Here is a 20,457-nt window from a genome sequence, read left to right on the forward strand (position 1 = left end):
GCCTCCGCCGCTCTTGCCTCTTTGAATTGGAGGAGGGGCTGGAGGCGGGAGTGTTTTTGTTTGTCTTTGATTTTTGAGATAGCCACGAAATTGGGGACAAGCCCTTGATGTCAAGGAGAGAAGGCAGGGGAGGGGAGGGAAGAAAAACAACGTGTTCCTTCTCGCAAGCACATGGCACATCCACTCTGTGTGTGTGTGTGAGAGTGTGTGTGCGAGCAAGGTGATCCGAGAGGGTGCAGGCTCTGCGAAGCGTGAAATGTAGGTTCTTTAGTCGGCACATTTGTGTATCGCGTTACACGGCGAGCTGTTAAGGATCACGGCTAGCGGGTGGTGGGGATACGTTGGGGTGGGTGGGGTGGGGGGTTAGCTGCCTTTACCTCGCAGACCAGACGCACGGACAGACAGACAGACAGACAGACAGACAGACAGACAGAGAACACACATCTGGGGGACCCCGCAGACTCCTCGGCCCCACCAGAGGGGACACTAGACACCTCGGAACAAGCGGACGTCACCTGAGTTAATCCCAAATACATACACATTTACGCGCTGGGGCACAAATAGACACACACGGGGATCAGTTACACAGCAGGAGACAAAAAAAGGGCTCAGACGCGGAGATGCCGCCGCGCTTTCACGCTCAAACTCAAAGTCCCGGTCAAATCACAAAAACAGAGCGTGTTTACGCTGCGGATCAGTCGCATTCCGCACACGGATCTATGGACTCGGACAACAATAATCTTCTGGGCTGTCAAAGAGGAAATAAGCCCACTTGGGTCTTCTTCCATGTGGCGGTTTTAAGGTGTTTCTGTCAACATCAATAGCTGCCCAGAACTTCTTTCGGTTGGAACATTCCCCCCCCCAACACTCCCCTAAATCCAGGGAACATGTGTGACCCTCTGTGTTTTTCCGTTTTTGCATGAATACCAACGGCGTCCAGAAATATCCCCGGCAAACTTTGTCGCCGTTCATGTGGTCGGACAGTCGGAAAGACAGCTGTCGCCACGGACTCCCAGGATCAACAAAAAAAGAGCTGGAAATGAAAGATCCTCGTCCCGTCCTTTCAGGCTGCTCATTCACCAGCGTGCAGCGTGTGTACACAGGGCATTTATTTTAACGTGCCGCCTCGGAATAAATAGACCTTTCCACGTTTTCATAGTGTTGGCCTTCTCAACGTTTATGTTCCCCTTCCAAACCTGCACAAGGTCCCAACAAAGCAGTTCTAGCAACTGACTGTAAACAGAGGGCTAATTGTGCAAGTTAAAAAAAGATTAATTTATATATTTTTGGGATAATTTACTCGTGTGAGACTGTTCCACTGGATGAAAATGAAAATGAAGAGCTCAAAATGGGTATGAAGGTATGAGGCCTTTAAGCACATGCACTTATGCATTTAAGTTGTTTCACATGGTTTAGTCAATAAATATGAGTCGATCAATTTATTTTTATGACAAAGACAAAAGTTTACAACGGTATGCCCTTATTTTGAAAGGACAAAGCTGGCAGCCTAAGTTTGCATCTCTGATCTTTGCTGAGCGTTGTTGATCATCAGGATGTCCCTCAGACAGGAAGTCAGTTTCATAGCAGCTTGGTTGTGTGGCCCTCTCGTTTGAAGACCTTCATTCTCCATCTGCAGGGTCTCTGGACAAGTGGGAGCGCCTGACGGTGGCCGACTCCCTGGAGCCGGTCCAGTTCGAGGACGGCGAGAAGATCGTGGTGCAGGGCGAACCCGGCGACGACTTCTTCATCATCACGGAGGTAAACTGGGGTTCAGGGGCCTCTCGGCTCGAAAAGTCAGTACGCCGTGTGTGGCGGCTCTCTTATGGCCGTCACGTCCTGTGTGCGCTGACATGTGGGGCCCCGAGGGTGTCATCAGGCGGCCGCTCAGGTGCTTGATGTGTATATCATCGCTGGCAGACGTTGGTGGGCTTCGGGGACTGAACTCGGTTTATTACCAGCAGCAACGGCAGACGGACCAGCCGGGCCGTCCCGCCTCCACCCGCCCTCCCCTTCTCCTCACACTGCTGGCTTTTGTGCTGCTGAGGCCCCTGGCACGGCATCATGAAGGGCCCCCCGCCTGTCATCCCAACGCACTTTTGATTAACTCCATACTTACACGGCTTTCACAGGGGTAGAGTCAAGAGGAGCCTCCCTGGTGGGGGGGAGGAGGCGCAATCCGTCCTCCCCTCCTACTTTGTCCTCACATTCTCAGACCTCTGCATCCCATAATAGGCCGGTGGCCGCGCACAGTAGTGGCGGTTATGAGTGAGTCAGTCAGAGTTTCAATTTATGAATTGCTGCAAATTCATTTCAACATGTGCAGGACTGACAGAGAAAGGCTGCAGTTAGCCACGGTGGTTATATATGGTTCATCTGACGTCAATTAAACTCCAAATGACTTTAATTGCCATATTTGTGGCCGGACATATCAAGAGGAAATGTGAAAGGAAATGTGGCCATAGTTGCATCAAAATTCTGGCAGTACTGTTTTTCACTGCAGTTTGCAAAGTGTGACTTAGTTGAGGGTTTATTTCATTCGTATTCCCAGATTTATTTTGTAGTCTTTATTCCTAATATTCATTTTTATTTTATTTTTTGTCGCACTTTAATTCTCTTTGCACAATGACGCTATACTGAAAAACCAGAACATTTACAGAGTTAAGACGATGGCAATTCGGAAACAGATTAAAATAGAGTATATAATTATAAGTATAATATAATCCACCCAAAATAAAAGCAAAACACAGTAACGCTGATAAGGGGGCAAACAAATGGAAACATGGATAGTTAAAAATAGGTTGAACAATGTGCCTAAATGTGGAAGGCTGCCGCCGAGACGACTCAATAAAATGACACAGGTGTTTTTGTTTTGCTCTTCTCTTTCTTGCTTTTTATTACAGTCAAACACCCTCACTTTGCAAACACAAGGGCCGAAGGTCCTAATTTGTCCTCTTCAGTTAGACTGGAACAGGAAAAAGAAAGTCACCACCTCACATTATCTGATAAGCTCTAAAGCCTCCAGCTCAAGATCCCGGAAGCTGCAGAAATCCCCAGGAATCCAGTTTTACTGGTGAAGGAAACAAAAAAAAAGAAAGAAGAGAGAATAAATAAATAAATGAACTGCCGCGGCTCTGCGACTCAGACGCGAGTGGCCACCGTCTCAAAGTGTGACTCATCAGTCTGTGACTTGTGTCTCCCGGAGAGGAGGAAGAAAAATATGCGGAGGGATTCAGAGGGGATTATAGGTTGAAGCGAGGGGGAAGGAGGAGGAAGAGGAGGAGGAGGAGACGCGGATGGAGCCTCATTAAAGAGGCCGGCAGCCGTCTCGGCCTGCGAACGCTTCACACCAGGGGCTCCTTAAACTAGCAGGTGAGCGAGAACGGAGGACCGGCCCAACTGCCTCACGTCACGTCGCTTCCATCCCTCCGTTTCCCTTCCAGGCTTTTTCCTCTCTGGCTCAGCGTCTGGCTGCAGCAGGGCCCGACTTTCCCAGAGCGGGTTGGAGCGTCGTGGAATGCATGTTGCTAACTTTCACACGGGGTCAGGAGACCCAGCCTCCTGGGAGGGAGACGGGAGAGAGAGGAGGATGAGTTGGGGGGGACTAACTAGGAGGATTACAAAAAAAAAGGAGCACATGTGAGATGGAAGAGAGGTGGAAATAGGTTTTTTTGGCCACAACTTTGATCCAACTTTGTCCACCCCCCCCCCCCCCCGCCCCCTCCCCCTTACTTTTTCCATCCTATCACACGGCACCAAGTGATATCAAATGTAATGAGTTTTTTAATGATTGACCTTTTAAGTCACCAGACCCATTTCTTGACATGCCAACACAGTCTTACACACAGTCAGGTGCTGCTTGGACCCTGTCCCAACTTTATTGCTCCCTCTGAGGGCTGAATAATGCCGGAGTACTTTCGGACCTCCACATGCCGGGTCTGAACCTCATTTTCAGAATAACGAAGTGGAATAAAGATGAAAAGTGCAGTGCGATAGAGGCCTTATGACTAACGATGACTTGTTGCCTTTGTATTACCGTACCATGACATTTTGATTTCATCGCATCAACATTTATCAAACTTGTTGTTCCTGCAGGCCTAGAGCAACAGACACTAAAAACTATTAATGAGCATCCTGGTGGCTGAGAGTTAGCACGCTGATAAAGAGCCTTCTATATCCTTTCCTTCCGAGCAGGATACAGATCTAATCTAATTTAATCTGCTTTTTTCCACTCTCCGTCACACTGTACAAACAAGTCTTTTCAGAACTGTATGTTTGGAGAAAGTGAGCTCCAACTGCTCCAATATGCTTTACTTCCACAGTTTAGTTGTAATGGGCTGGTACTGAGTGTGGGATGATATATAAAGCCAATAAGTCATCAGAGGATCCCATAAACACAGCTCCACATTCTGTAATGACTCACTGAACAAACTGATCAACTTCAGTATGAATGAACTAGTACATATACCCTTGGATCATGGTCTTAAAACTGCCCAGTTCCGGCTCTCGTCACTGACGGAGTCCCACAGGGTTGTGTGCCAAGTCCTGTCAAATATACTTATAACTGCAGACCGAAACAGAGCCAAAAAAGGATTTTTTTTCCCCAAAAAATGTTTAAAAAAGCGAAAATTCCACTTTGTCCTTGTGGATTACTTGATTTTATTTTTTGCAACCATGGCTTTCAAGGCTAAGATTGCTGTAACCTTTTGAGAGAAGATAAAAAAAAAAGAATTTATGACATTTTATATCCAAAAGTTCAAAGGTCAACGTTACTGTGACATCAAAATTGTCAGCGTGAAGACCTGACATCATTAATCATGTAAAGCAGCTGAGGTTGAGTGATCATTTCAAGGGTTGGGTTGAATATGTGAGTGTCCTTTGCTTCCACTGAGCTTTATTGTCGTTCAGTGAAGTTTGTGAGTTCAGCTTGTGCAGTTGCCCCCAAGTCACACTACTGCTGCCTTTAGCTCATCCACTGTGCTAACTTTCATATACTCATTTCCCTCTGTCATCAGTTGGAAAAACAACAACCCGACATCCTGTTGTCGTGTGACCCTGCGCTAAAGTAATCACACTGAGGAGATGTGAAGGGTCCCAGTGGAAGAGGACGGTCACTAGTATATTACCCACACTGTCACCTCTCTGTGTCCTGAAAATGTAATTTAGCTAATGGATTATTGTGTTATTGCCTTTACAGAGCGGAGATCAATGCCTTTAATGAATGGACTCTTTGTTGTGTTAAGTGCAGCCATACGGTTGCAAGGAAAATTTTTTTTGTAAGAGTCCTAAGTGGTGAGTGGTTGCATTGTTTCCTCATGGAGAACCAGCACTTTGGCTTTTTCCACTTTCCTGACATCAAGACTTTTTCTCTTTATAAAAAAAGAACCTCCCCGTTAGCTATCGGTGTTTTCACAATAAGCGCAAATATTTGCCGTGAAAACGCGACTCGTCCCTTTTTTTTGTATCAAAGTGGATTTTTATGAAAAAAAAACTATCAACCAATCACAATGCTTGTACAGAGTGGACGTCTTCTCTTCTTTTCTGGAAAACCACGATCCTCACCACTGGAGGACGAAGTCCGTTGCTTCCCCTCTTCTGGATTCCCCAGCAACATATTTTCCGAAATCGGCTCATATCAGAGGTTTCGCCTGAACACATGTATAGCCTCCCGACACATTTAGCATTTTCAGCCTGGTGGCCAAACCGTTGAGTGTCTTTCGAACGTGACTGACTTTTTGCAAATTCAATTTTCTTCCCCTGCTTCCGCGGCCACCGGCTCTCGGCTCTGCTCAGCCGTCTTCCTTCTTTGTTGTCGCCCGCCGCTCGGCTCTCCTTACATAAAGCACATTACGAAATGTAACCAAACGCCGACTGGCTCGCCGCGCTGTGCGTGCCGTGTTTGGGCTCGGCGGCGGATGAATGAGCATTTTGGCCAAGTAGGCAGCAACAGCAGCACTATTTAGTGATTTCTGCCTGCCTCGCTTGTTTCCTTTACCCTCACTCTGTCTCCCTGCAACGCAAAGGCACTATTTATAGTGCGTTTCAGCCGCTCCGCTGCCATCGCTGTCCTTTGCACCCTGTGTCAGGCGGCGTGGAGAGCGGGAGCTTCAATGTTTACAAAAAGAAGTATCTGGAGCAGAGTGCTGCCCCCGGGCTGGTACAGTATGCGATGGTTATCTGGACCACACTGGGTGAGGCCTGCTCGCCCCGGTGAATTACTGCGCACGACAGTGCTGCACTGTCTCACTGTCTTTGTTTGGACGTGAATGGAAAGGGGAGGAATCTAATGGTCATAAACACAGGAGACCCCCCGGTGGCACATCCCAGCGGTCCTGGATCTCCATTCACGTCTCCCCCCCTGCTCAGCGCCACGCTTGGTTCCATGAACAGCGGAGACACAGGACTCCCCTGGAACGTCTCTTCTTTAAATGATGAGTAATCTTTGGCGAGATGTGCAGGTCTGGATTTTTTTGCCTGTATTGTTTTTTTTTTTTGACTCTGTGTTTATCTCAACTCTTCAGGGAGACCCGTATCTGATAAATCCTTCCACGGCGTCTTGAAAATTTGCTTACAATTGAGAAAATCGACATGCGCAGACATGACTCAGCAGTGCAGAAAAGTTAATAAGCTTTCGCAGAACCACGGAAGTAGGAAGATTTTTCAGTGGACGCAGAGAAGACGACAATCGTAAAAAAAAATAAAAAAAGTAAAGCAAACCTTTTCAGAAACATTGCAAAGGGTTTACAGAGAAGTATTCTCATTTCACGTCATCTCATGTCCTCATTAGCACGTGTAATTACTACATGTCCTTAAAATGGGCCAGTTTTAATCATATGCAATTTCTTCACACAAAGACTGGTGTCCAATTCATTCACCCCCGAATCTGATCTGACGTCTTCTTCTTCCACCCTTTTTCCTGCTTACACTACACCTTTGTGTAAAACATCTGATCTGTGCCACCCGAGAGGAAGAAAAAATATCATATACAAGTGGGTCACTTGGAAGGTTTGCACAAACACTGGACTGATGCCCATTGCTGCACATCGAAAGTGCAGCATTATGGGTCGATTTCTTTTTACGATCTTTGGTTTTACTGCAACAACACAGACAGCAGCTCAGACAGGATGTGCGTCAGGTGACAATCAGAGACTACTCTGCTGCGCAAACTAAACTTTCTGTACTTGGTATACATGCCACCTGTATGTGAAAGGGTGTGTTTGATTTGTTGTTACGCACAAAAACAAAGGACTTCAGTAATGCTGTTTGCACTGGGAGAGGACGCTTAATTAATGAGAACAGTAATAATCAAAACACTGTTGTGGCTGCCTGACACTCTGTCAACATATCTAAAATGTGTATGTAATTATTATTATTATTATTATTATTATTATTACTAATATATTTGAAGCAAAAACAAGTTGAGACATTTGCCACCTAAACTCTTTAATCTCATTCATTTATGAGTCACAGAGGCCACAGAGCCCAAAACAAGAACCAAAACAAATCAAGTTGTGGGTGTTTTGACTGAAAGTTGATCTTTGACCTTTGAAACAATTCTATTGCTGTACACGAGTGTTACGACCGTCAGAGATGTTTTTCTTTTTCCCTTTTGCGTCTGTACCCGCGAGAATGTGAAGCTGCTTTCACCTCCTGGACCACGACTGATGTGAAAAACATTAGCAACAGAAGAAATCGCCCCACGGCACCAATCAATCTCAACATTTACCATATATGACTTCAAACACGCTCTCTGAGCAGGTGTCATTTAATGAGAGTGTCGTGAAAAAAATGACTGGAAAAAAACCCAAGATCATCAGATTTTACGGTCTTATCAGGTTTGAAACTGTTACAAATTCATTTTATAGACTTACACATTTCATAGTGAGTGCCAAAAAAAAAAAAAATCGCATTTTAGTTCCATTGTTAATTCAAAAAATACATTTCTCAAATCATTAATCGTCACATTAGTAATTTTTTTTACATTTATTTTTTTATATTTGGCAAAAACAGACGTGATTTTAAAAGCGTGTTAAAAGTAAAAACGCCAGCCAGTACAAAGACGTGTCGTGACACTCAAGCGTAGACCTGCGCTAGTCCACGTCTCCCACATACATATGGTTTACGCACTGGGCCACAGCTGTTTATCTCAGCGTCGAGCTTCTGCCGGGGCCTGTTTGGAGCGGAGGCGCAGGAAGCAGACTCACAGGACACAAAGGAGAAGTCAAATGAACAGGAGATGACTTTTGATAGACTCGGCCAGATCTGAAGATCTAATTAGAGCTCATTATGTTCATATTTAGCATCATTAGCCCGGTCAGCAGCCGGAGCGGAGCGGAGGGGGCCGAGGCGGATTACAGGCGCTGGAACGAGAACAGAGGTTCGACGAGACAAGCGGGGAAGTTCCTCTGTTTACTTTCAACCTCGTGCCAGCGGCCGCGTTACAATTACGATACATGTAAATGCTCAGCTTCGTACTGACTCATATTCTATAAATGTTTGCCGTCCAAACATTTGCTCCGTCGCACAAAAGCAGCCAAGCTTTTTCTTTTCAGTTTTTTTCCTTCATATCAAATTCAATGGCGAGACTTGCTCACAAACACACACACACAGACACACACATGCACGCACATGAAGTTTGTCAACAGCTGCAGGATAGAGGATTAAATGTTGCCGTCTGTTGGGCAGACTGAATGGAAATTAGATTTCCTCTTGTGTTCATTTTGCAAGATTCTCACACACACAGAGACTCAGCGAGCGATAGCAGTATGCACGGCGTGGCCTGTTCAGCAGACATCAGCTGTTCATTTTCTCACTGCTTGTGTGTGTGTGTGTGGGTGTGTGTGTGTGTGTGTGTGTGTGTATTTGCCGCTGCACATGAAAGTGCGTTGGTGTTTTCGGGATCATTCGAGGACACAGTCTTGAAGCCGTAGCCTCAGTCCTTTCCAGTTTGCGGCTGATGAAGGGGGATTATGTGATGGAGACACTGACACTGTTCGCATTCATTTCACTCTCGGGGGGGAAAAAACAAAGCAGAGCCAATGGGATCCCGTGTTCTGTACTCTGACGGACTGGACTGGGCCGAGTACGTGTCATGTCCCCCTTGCAGAAAAGTGGCCTAAATCCCGTGCACCTGTGTCCTCACGGAGCGAAGGAATTTGTCCTCGGCTTAATCCTCCCGGCGTTTTTCAGCTCTTTCCTGAGTCTCGCCTTCTTTCCTCGTCCTCTGTCTCGCTTCTGCTACGCCTCTTTTCACCTCCGCCGCTCCCTCTCTGTTCTCTCTGTGCAGGGTATAGCCTCTGTCCTGCAGCGCCGCTCTGACAATGAGGAGTACGTGGAGGTGGGACGCCTCGGACCCTCTGACTACTTTGGTGAGTTGCTCCTGGCTTTCGGCCCCAAAAGTCTCGAAGAGTCATAGTCATAGTATTTGTGGTGTAAACCCCATACAACAAGTATGAACCTTCAAAAAAGCAGCACAAAAAACAAGTTGTGTCTTGGAAATTGACAAAGGTTGGTTTTTGCATTAATAGAAATTATCAAAATGTCGCAAAAACAACACTGACACTGTATTTCATCCTGAAATTGAACCCCTGGATCTTTTAAGGAAAGTCTGGATTGAGCATCTGTAGCTTTCATTGAGCTACTATCTGGTGTCAAAAGCCAACATCATTGGTGCCAAAATAGTAAAAATTTACTCGCTTCATTTAAGAGGAGCAAAAAAAATAAACGATCTGGCACTTGTTCACAACATTTAAAAGAATAAAAAGTCACTTCACAGTTGTTGTGTTATTCAATAAAAACTTTCCGCACTTCTTAACAGCTTCAGCCTCAGTGTAGTCTTCTGTGCGGAACGTAATATCGTAATAACACGGTTTGGCCACTGTGTGAAATTGACATTAAAGTCTCTTTCTGGAAGACAGTGAGGGGGACTTTAATTTGAACAGCACAAGACGGTGACTCAAGCCGAGATGAGTCCATCTCTGATGTGGCGTCAGACACTTTCACTGTGTTTTATGAAAGAGCTCCGCATACGACTAGGCTTTGGAAGACATGTTACAGTTTTGCGGAACACCAGCAAAATTTAAAGGCGAAACCACATGAGAGACGTGCGTGACGTCCCGTGAAACTCATTAACCGAGAGGTTCTTGGCGTTAATTGGCCTTTCATAGGGCGGTTAGAAATGAAATACTTGTGTTATATTGGCAATTTACACAGGCTTCACAATAAAAGCTTTGTTTAGTTTTAAACTCAGCGTTAGAAACTTCAGGTTGCTGAATTTGGACTGAAATCCTCCCATTTTCTTGTAAGGGCAATTTGTATTTTTAGCATTTGTTTTACATTCAGACAGAAATACATCTTAATCTCACTGTGCCGTTAAAATTGACTTTGATTCTTTAATTACTTTAATGATTCCAGCAGATCTTGTCCATCAGATGTTTAAATAACTTAGACTCAATTTTCCAAATCTGGTATTTAGAGAACATTGAGTAAATTTGGTGTGTTGAGCCAGTGGTGTGCAAGTGAGAGGAAAACAATCTTAGAAAGTTATTGGACAAAGCGTCTGTCTGTTGCATTAAATATAGACCAATGAGGTCGTTTTTTGTGGCTGCCAGTTGTGCCAGGTATCAACGGTTCAAGGTAACATCAGACTTACTGCTGCCGTGCGCTCGCAGGTGCCAAAGCCATCCTGAAGGGAGAACATTGTTTCCACTGAGGAAGGTCCTTTTTTATGGGGAAAATACCATTCAGTTCACTTGCTACTTTACAGTCCATGCTAATATCATTAGCAGCAGCAAGGTGCACGGTTACTTCCTGTATTTCTTCAGTGCCTGTGTGAAAACGGCGCTTTATGTTTGGACATAGGAGGAGACGGAATATTTTTTTTTTTACAAGTAATCAACGAGAAAAATACATCAACCATTCTTGACAGCAAACAAATGTAAATAAACAAAAAATTCCGCAGGACGAGTTTTTACGAGAATTACGGCTTATGCGCTTCACACCATTCACTGGAAACACCTGCAAATTGCAATTGCACTTTGTCGAAATTTTACAAATATCGCTTTCATTTTGTGAAAAACTGCCATGGAAACGCAGCTAAAGACTGTAAATACTTGAATTCAGAGCTCAGCAAGATGTACAAGTTCTCCACCTGACGTTCTTCCTCCTCCTCCTCCCTCCGCAGGGGAGATCGCCCTGCTGCTGAACCGCCCCAGGGCGGCCACCGTGGTCGCCCGGGGCCCGCTCAAGTGCGTGAAGCTGGACCGGCCTCGCTTCGAGCGCGTGCTGGGCCCGTGCTCCGAGATCCTCAAGAGGAACATTCAGAGATACAACAGCTTCATCTCCCTCACAGTGTGACCACCCGGCTCCCACCCTCGGGGCCCACCAGCAGGGGCAGACGGCACAAAGCATCAGCAGGGGTGCAAGGCGGCGAGGATTCTGGGTAACGGACACGGGGGCGGGGTTTATGTCTGCGATGACGCGGCTTTCATTTCCTGCCTTTTTTCTTCTTCTTCTTTTTCCTCTTCGTCTTCTCTCTCTCGTGTGCAATTTTTATTTGACTTTCTTTGATCTCGTGCACTTTGGACTTTGACCTTTTGCTGTCACATAGCTTTATGTCAGGTATGAAAATAAAACAACATGCAGGGATGTAAAAAAAAAAATAAAAAAAAAATCTGAGCAGCGCTCACTGGTCATCCAGCTGTAAATGAGCCGCGCGCACAGTGTGTCAGCTGTACATGATGCATGCTTGTCGACTGAAAGTGGAAAGTTTTAAATGCACTTTGATGGATTTGTGGAGGTTTCGGAGAGAATCTAGGAGGTGAGGAAGAGATAAGGTCATATTTTAGGTACACGTTTCATTCTTCTCTGATTGTGGTTTGCTTCTTTTGTTTTTGCACTTTAAGTTGTGCGTGGCGCCATTTGTTTTTATTTTAGGTGGAATCAGGTTCGCACAACACCACGGTTGTCGTCATCAGTCAGCAAAGGAGGTCTCGGCTCCTCCTTTTTCAGCGCTTCTTATTGGTCAACTGTTTATTATTATCATATGTTGACATTACGTGTCACGTGTCCACCAATTTATGAGCAAATTTGCTTCTCTCTCCCCCCCCCTCAACCAATTGTCTCCGTTCCCTTGAGAAGGGTGGAGTCCCACCTGCAGGCTGTGGTGTTCGAAAAAACACTGCTCAGTGCAGTCCGACCGTCACACACCCACCCACACGTACACACAACCATACAGTTTGAGCTTACACCATCTCAGGACCCCTAAACACACACACATACAAACACACACACACCGACACGCACACTTCCACTTGCTATTTCCAGATGTTTTTTTTTTTATCTGGTTTTGTTCCATATTAAACTGCTACATTTAAAAAAAAAAGAAAAGCTTTTTTGCAGCACTTAGGGGTTTGTACCGTCGGGTCAGAAGAAATGCTTGCTTTTGCTGTTTTCATGGCTTATTATGAATCCATTTAAAAAAACAAAAAAAAAAAAAGAAGAGATTTAAATTAAAATATATAGTTGTGTTGCTTCTTTTCATTTGATCTGCTGTACTCGTTGCACACCTGACCCAGCGACGGACGTCGTATAGAAGCTCTCTCTGTATCTCTTTCTTTAAACTGTGGAAGCGTCATGATCAAATAAAGATAAGCTTCTGAAATCCGCTTGGTTCCACTCGTTTTTTTCTTCTCCTCCTCCAGTGTGAGAACCTGACTCCTGCTCACATTTTTTCCTTTGGTTTTATCCCAACTTCTGGCACTCTCTTCCTCGCGCCCGATTGGTCGTTTCTCTCTTTCCCATCATTGTACCAGACGACCCCCCCCCCCACCCCCCTCCCATTTTTTTTTCTTACGTCTTTATTAATCTGCAAACTGGCCTCTTTAATCGCTTTTTTCCCCCCGCCGTCTCCGCTCTCCATCCCTCTCGCACTAAGCCGGGTGTCAGTCATCTGTCAGCCCGAGCTGTCAGCCTCCTCCCAGCCGGTTTACACTGCGGCCAGGCCGAAGCCTGGACGGCGCTGACACATTCCTCTTCACCTTAATGCCCACTAAATCAACTGAGGAATGTGCCCCCGACTCGCCGACACCGAGCTCCAGTACCCGCCCTCCCCACACAGGGCTAACGCATACAACTTTATCACTTTGACGGCACACGGTAACACACATGAACTCAGGTTTCTGGATGTGTGGGTGGGGGGGGGTGGGGAGGGGAGGTTTTGTAGCCCAGCGCAGCAGGTATTGTTCCTCCATCTGCAAGTCCTGCACGGTTTGTTAAGCACGAATGACGTTAGTGCTCCCACTTGCCAGTTGTGTACCACTCTCCTGGCGGACGTTTCTGCGGCGGCGAACCTGCAAGCGCTGCAGTTTGAGGTCGTCTGTTAAATGATTTTGCAGGAAGTCAAGTGGCATTGTTGAGGTTGTCTTTTTTTTTTTTTTTTTTTTTTCTTTTCAGTTTAGTCATCCCAAAGATGTAGCATGGGAATTACAAAGGTGAAGAGGGGGTCGAGGTTTGATTTGTCACAACAGGCGAGTAGCCCTGACACACTGGGTGGGACGTTTCTCCAATTCCTTGGATTTATTTCACCACTGGCAACCAGCTTTTAGAAAACACATTTTGCATGGATAGGCTATGCTGGCCGTGTCAGGGGAAAAAGTTATTTGATTGCACAAATATATCTGATCGTATTATCTTTAAAGTTAAATAATCAGGCTGGCAGCTTTTGCCAAAGCAAACTCCAAACCAAGGAAAGTCTTTGATGCCACACTTCATTCCTCCGCTGTTGTGAAAACAGTTCAGTTCAGCTGCTCCTGCAGCATCCACGCCAGGTACTTGACAGGTTTCTGCGAACCCGTCGCATTTGCACGACTAATTATATTGTAATAATAATTAACAATGTACACACATTAAACAGTGAATTAGTGTGTGAGGACCTAGTCAGACAAGGGCTGTTGGCAGGACATGGTGGGTGGGCTTGGCACTGTCGCATGAGACGCTGAGAGAAGGAGGCCTTGATGCAGTGGCACCGTGCCAGTGCCAAAGTGCTTACACACACACACACACACACACACACACACACACACACACACACACACACACACACACACACACATCCACTCCTTTACCAACTTCTAATTTAAGTAACTCAGCTGTCCTACCGTGCCTGTGATGTTGAGACTCAATACCTTTCCCCCCTCAAGCAAAGTGCACATTGGCAGACTTTCACAATAAAAGCGGCACCAGCAAAGCGCAAATCAATCAACTTAAGTGCAAGTGAAGCTCAAAAAGTCCATAATCACTGTCGCCTCACACCTGAAGCCTGTAGGTGCATGCTCTGCGTCGCGGGCTGCCTCCACAACAGAAATTTTGCCTCAATGCCTCCAGTTACATGTTATGAGAAAAACAAAACAGAGTTATGTATTTATTTTTTCTCATGTTTGGATCAAAGCCTGTTTGTTGCTCATTACATGGTAGGATTTTTCCATGAGATCCCGTGCCTCGCTCTGTGCCGTCTCTGGGTCTCTCTGTGCTCTTGCGGTCCCTGAAGGCATCAGTAGCAGTGGAACTTGAGTTGGGATGTATGACCCCAGCTGCAACATCATCCTCTCTGCCGCTCCCATCGTTATTTTGCTGCTTGCGGCGATATAAGTTCCGCGTGAGACCTCCTGCGCTTTTTTCTCTTTCTTCCTTTTTCGTGGTCGTCCAAACACACGAGAGGTCGGCCTGGATGAGCCTCTTGCGGAGGAGTGAGAGGAACAGACAGGGGATGCAGAAGACGGAGGAGACCATTAAGTGCCAGGAAGAGGCATGTTGTATTTAGGTGTGACCTCTACTGAGACCAAGCAAGGTCGTTTTTCTGAGAGAATTTCTTACGGCATGGGAAGATTTTGTCTTTTTGCTTCCTCATTTGCATGAGAGGAATGTCCAAGATAAGATGGAAGGCTGGGAGTCACTTTATTATTTGTGGGTCGGTATGTTGTCTTGCGTGTCACTTGCCTCCCGTACCCCAGACGCAGACCCTCCCCTCCCCCCCGCTCCACCCTTGGTCTCACGAGAGGAGGTTTTATTAGCCATTACATATTTAGATGGTAGCGTAGCGTGTGGGCGTGTGACCCTCAGTCTCAGTCATGTCTCAGTCAGCCCTGTCTCTTCGGCTTCCTGTCCTCTTCCTGTACACCCGGATGCCTCTCTGCTCTGTCACCCTCCTCCGGCCTGATCGGAACTAGTTAACATGTCAAGGCATCAGCAGACCACAACATCCGCCCATTCTTCTTCCCTTCTCCTTTCCCAGCCTGACACCCTGGCAAACAGACGGAACGTGACTTAAATCCACTGGGTTCACCTCACATTCATTTAGTACGAAAGCTCAAAGAGAGCGTTTGTAAGTAGGAGGCAAAACTCCAACCATTTGGAAAACGTTTGGTGCAATTCATGCTAATCTCACTAGCAGCAGCTTGGCTAGGTCGTTGCTTCACGCTTTCACTCATCTGCTTGCCTGTCCGGGTCCTTTAAGGTATCGGCACACTGTGGCTGACTCTTGGTCTGGGGCCATCCCATCCCTGCCTGGTTCCTACTGCTTCTGCCGGCCTGATTCTCAGTCTTAATCGTGACCTTCTGGGGTCAAAGGTCATCACCCAAGCCATGGTCACAGGTGATTGAGCAATACTGAGGCTGATGGGATTGAAAGGTTAGAGATGAGAGAGGGGGTGTCGAGCTTAGGGTCAGGGGGACACGGAGAGCCAAAAAAAAAAAAAAAAAAGGAGATGGTTCACAAGGTCTGCATCAGTTAAACACAAGTCCCCCATCGTTGAGGGAAAAGTTGCAAAAGAAATGGCTCCTTAACGGAGAACAGGGTCAGATCAAACAGAGCCCATGATGTCACACAAGTTTTGTGTTAGGTGCTGCGTCTAAAGTGCTAAAAGCGACTCAAAAATGCTTTTATTGCCTAAAATAAAGCAGCATTTACGCTAATCTCGTTAGCTGCAACTGTCCTTTGTCTTCGAGAACCGATTGGTGAAGTAATCTTTGTAAAATGCGAAGCTGTTCTATTGGAAGATGGGTGAGCGATATTTCAGAGTCCAAGTCTGAGCAATCTACCTGCCGTTCAAGGTTACTTTGCATTCACAAAGCCTCACAAACGGACTCGTCCATCAGTGCCTTTCCCCCATGAACAAGGCTATCATCTTTCTTGGATAAGAACCACAAAGGTCATGAGCCAATGCTACATAGCTGAGATGATTCTTATCTTTCCACTGTCCACTGCTGCTTGTCTACAAACGCTGGGATACAGCCAGCGGCCTCAGAGAAAAGGAAGGAGAAAGTTAAAAAAAAAAAAAAAAAAAAAAGGCAGAGTGGGGGTCGGCAGTTGAGATATAATTTGTTTGTTTTCTCTGCTTTTCTTTCCCAAGCTTGTTATCGTTCCTCATTTCCTGTCGGAGCAGAAGTAAATAATTCACATGTATACATTTACCAACACTTAGATCAGGCCTCCCCGACGCGCCTCAATTTGGCTTCAGTTTCAAAGCTTTTCTTTCCCAGCCAGCGGAGCTTCCACGACTCCCCTCCAAACAACTTGTAGAGCAGAAAGAGAAAAAACAAACAATCGTTCCTCCAGTATTCCACGTGTTCAAGGGGAGGGAGGGGTGCACGAACTCGTCGGCTGCGTTTCTCTGAGCAAGATATTCCAACGCGCCCATGACTCTGCGATCTGCTGCCCACGTCGATCGGAGAGCAGCACAATCCATCTCTTCACTTCAGTCCCCGGGGAGGCAGCTCGGCCATTGCCTCGATTGTTTCTTTTCCAGTGCCTCCTCCTCTCTGGGGAATCATTAGGGCTTGTGAGTGCAGAGCTCGCAAGTGGCCGAGCTGTGTTCTAATCACATTAGGGAAGATGAAGGAATGTGCCGAAACAAAAAAGGTCTCTGTTGGACTTTTGTGGGATTGGTTGCAAAAAGAAAAGCTTACTTTGGATAATATATACTCTGTAGATTGTTTCAGATGGATGTCGGGAGTCTAGCGCTTGCGTTATGATACCGCGGGGTGACAGACGAGCAACGTAATAAAACAATCGGATCAATCAAATTAAAAGAAAAAAACGTTCTGGCTGAAGAAGCACTATTAATTATCATTAATGATTGATAAACTCATCATGCAGTTTGGTAATTGTTGTTCGTCGTCCTGCTTCTCACACACCCCTGCGATAACAGCGATCCGGCCGAAGACCGAAGGCCGTGACGTCACTGCGTTCTCTGGGCGCTCCCCTTCGCCAGTTTACACAGCCGCTAAGACGCTTGTGGTTTCCTAAGATTACACTGTGGAAGCAGCCTTCAAAAGGGCTGGTTGCTGCTCCACGGCCCCTAGCGCTCCGCTGTCATGCGACGCAAAGCAAAAAGAGAAGCGAAAAAACAAAAAACTGCACCACATAAACAAAGGTCTGACTTTATTTGTAGGGGAAAAGATCTGACGCATCCCCCAGGAATGTGCACGTTGTCGCGGGGCAGATGCGAGATGCTACCACTCCCCCCAAAAGCACGTCTTCTCACCGCAGGTGTGCAGAGTCACAAGGCGACGGGGCTGTCAAGTGTCTCCTGATTACTGGGCCACCCCAGAAATCCACAACCCTCCGGCGCCCCCTTTTCATCGGGGATCGGCCCCCACAAATCCCCGTCACCTTCCCAGCTGTACCCTGAGCGCCCCCACGCCCCTCGCCCCCTCGCCCCAGGGAGGTGGGAGTCCGCAGAAGGTGACCCGGCTCTGCCTAAACCCTGCAGGAATGCGTGGATTTGACTGAGTGCTGTAATCAGAGATCACTCTCTCCCATCTTTAAGCCCATAATGGAGCCACTTCCTGTTGATAATCGGCGTGTTGTGATCTCCCTCTCTCTCTCTCTCTCTCTCTCTCTCTCTCTCTCTCTGCTTTGGGATTCTGACACTTCATCTTTGAGTCCTTGGGGAGGGGGCGGAGCCATAAGAGGTGTTATTATGAGTCTGGTCTGTGCATGATGGGTCGGCATCAAAGACTTAGTGGCTAGTAAATTACCATCTATCGATAGAAGGAATCAGACATGAAGTCCTGCAAAATGTGAAAATTAACTTTACTGTTATCTTCTGGAAGGCTAATACTGACCATTTTCAGTGGGAGGCTGTAAACAGAGGGCTAAACACACTGCTCCGCTCCAGGTCAGCTTTCTTGATTTTCTTTTTAATTCCCCGTCTCTCTCACCTCTGTCCCCTTAAGTAAAGGAGAAACAGAAGCCAAATAGAATCAGCCCTTGTGTCCTCTTGAGCCAATTGTCATCAGTTTTTTTCCCCTCACTCGATGACCTACATTTCCTCTTTGCTAAAGGTGGACCTGGCACTGTATTTACAGCCCCCGCTACTAACGACAATAATAAAAGAGCAAAAGAACACGCAGTCATTTATTTTCTCAAAGCAGCCTCGGTGGACGAGCTGAGTGGGAGCTCATTTGGAAAGCGAGACTCACATTAACGCTGTTAATCGTTAGCGTGGTGCGTGCCCAACGCCGTCATCGCCCCCTCGCTCCTCGGAACGGCTGAAACGCTTTCATTGCACGGAAAAACGTCGTTCCTCCAGGAATAGCCTCAGGTGGAGGAAAATCGACAGCGCGACGCAACTCTGCTGCAGCGGTGGGCGCTCAGCGGCCCCCTTCTGGACAGCTGGCGACGAAGGCGTTTCTGCTCCCCCCCCAACCCCCCCATCCCCCGGCCCCCCCTTCCTCCAGAGTGTCGCTCAAGTCAAGCAGAGAAATCTCCCCCATAATCTCTCCAATATAGATCCCTGTCCTCTCCTGCATGCACATCATCACCTCCATCACCACCATCGCCATCATCACCAGCTCTACAGGCTCGGCCTCCCCATCTCGCGCCCCTCCCCCCTCCCCCCAATGCCACCAGTGTGGCAGCTGATGGCCAATGAAAGACAGCAGGAGAGAAGGGAAAGTAGATGACAAAGTGAAAGCTCCCCATCCTGACATGCCAATTGGTGTAATTATGGGCTTAAAAGCTCCTAATAGGCTACTGAGGACAGCTTTGTGCACCCTGTCTGAGAGCTGGGCTGCTCTGTCATGCAAGCGACACGGAGGCAAGCAAGTCACCAGGCCTGACCAGGATCCATTTTGCCTATAATATTTTAAAATATATATACACAAGGCCCAGTCTTTGACCTCGCTTCTGCTCTTCCACTGTCGACTCTCGTCGTGAACTATTTGTTTGGTAGCCAAAGCTGCTTCTTTCCACTGAGCATTGACAGATATAAAAAAAAAAAAAACTCTTGTATGTTTATTATGAGTGCGTCCTTGTGTATGTCCCATTCTTTACAGCCCCCTCTGGATATGTGTAAAACAATAGCGGTCTGCCGGTTTCCCACTGGCAACGACAGCAAAGCTTCCACTTGTGACACTTTAATTACCGGGCCAGACGCACAGACCTCAACTTTTCCTCCAAAGTCGTTGTTGGACTTGAGACAGGGGTCTCCGTGTCCAGACTTTGATGGCCCCCCCCGCGCCTCCCACCCACCCCCACCCCCCCACCTCCTCACCGCCAAGACTCTTATTTGTGGCTTAGCGGCGTCCTCCCATCCCAGCGGAACACGGGGATGCCGTGCTTGTTCCCAGACTTCCCCCCCCCCCCCCCCCTTTTTTTTTGTGTTGCGGGGAGGTGGTACGGGTAGGGTTGGAGAGAGGAGGGGAGAGGTTGGGTCAGACCACCACAGAGCCAGGGAGACCCCTGTCTTCCTCCCCGCCGGTTCCCACTGCTCCCAACACGACGCACACATGTTGAAAAGGTCAGGTCTTGATAGACAACAGAGCACCGGCAATTACGCTGCTATTTCTCAATGGCTGGAAGTCCCCTGTTTTCTGTGCCAGTGTGTGTGTGTGTGTGTGTGTGTGTGTGTAGAAAGCGAGAGTGTTTTTTTTTCTTCATAGAGAATAAAGAAGCAGTGTTTTAAAGGAAAAGAAGCCAGGGCAGGGGGAACGGGGGAAACTTCATGTCGGGACATGTACCCGAATTGCTGCATGTCTGTCTGTCTGTCTGTCTGTCTGTCCATTTGTGTGTGTGTGAGGGGTGGGGGGTTGGAGAATGTGCATGAGCGAGTGCAGGAGTGTAAATGTTTGCATGAGCGTGTCTGCTGCGCGTAGGGGGGAGTGCACGCCGAGCTCTCCTTGCACGAGCGCCACCTCCGCCGCATCAGAGCCGAGTTTTGTTCCCCGAGCGCCGAGCAAGAAGCTTTTGTTCGGTTGCAGTCGTGGTGAGAAGCTGCGAGATGCACTCAAGCGTCAAACGCGCCGCTGGCGGTCGCTTCTTGCTTTCAAGGCGGCATCGGTGCACGTGCCAGTGCGAGTCATTCAGTACAGTAGTGCGGTGATCGGTGGTGTGATGATGTGGTGGCTGTGAAGTCCGCAGCACTTATTAGTTAATCAGTAATTAAGTCGCTTGCCAGGGAA

The 20,457-nt window shown here is 47.2% G+C and overlaps 1 protein-coding gene across 2 annotated transcripts in view; it reads left to right on the forward strand.

Annotated features, from left to right (window-relative positions):
* The window catches only part of prkar1b (protein kinase, cAMP-dependent, regulatory, type I, beta), a 59,013-nt gene extending 46,352 nt beyond the window's left edge, over positions 1-12,661 (forward strand). For both annotated transcript variants that reach the window (XM_076024224.1, XM_076024225.1), the window contains 3 exons: positions 1,637-1,758; positions 9,284-9,365; positions 11,180-12,661. In XM_076024224.1, the coding sequence (XP_075880339.1) occupies positions 1,637-1,758; positions 9,284-9,365; positions 11,180-11,352 (377 nt within the window). In that variant the 3' untranslated portion in view covers positions 11,353-12,661. The remainder of the gene's footprint in view (positions 1-1,636; positions 1,759-9,283; positions 9,366-11,179) is intronic.
* The last annotated feature ends 7,796 nt before the right edge of the window (positions 12,662-20,457 follow it).

This window comes from Nelusetta ayraudi, unplaced genomic scaffold, assembly GCF_046127955.1.
Source record: "Nelusetta ayraudi isolate G7.1 ecotype Tasmania unplaced genomic scaffold, CSIRO-AGI_Nayr_v1 ptg000016l, whole genome shotgun sequence".
Classification (NCBI taxonomy): Eukaryota; Metazoa; Chordata; class Actinopteri; order Tetraodontiformes; family Monacanthidae; genus Nelusetta; species Nelusetta ayraudi.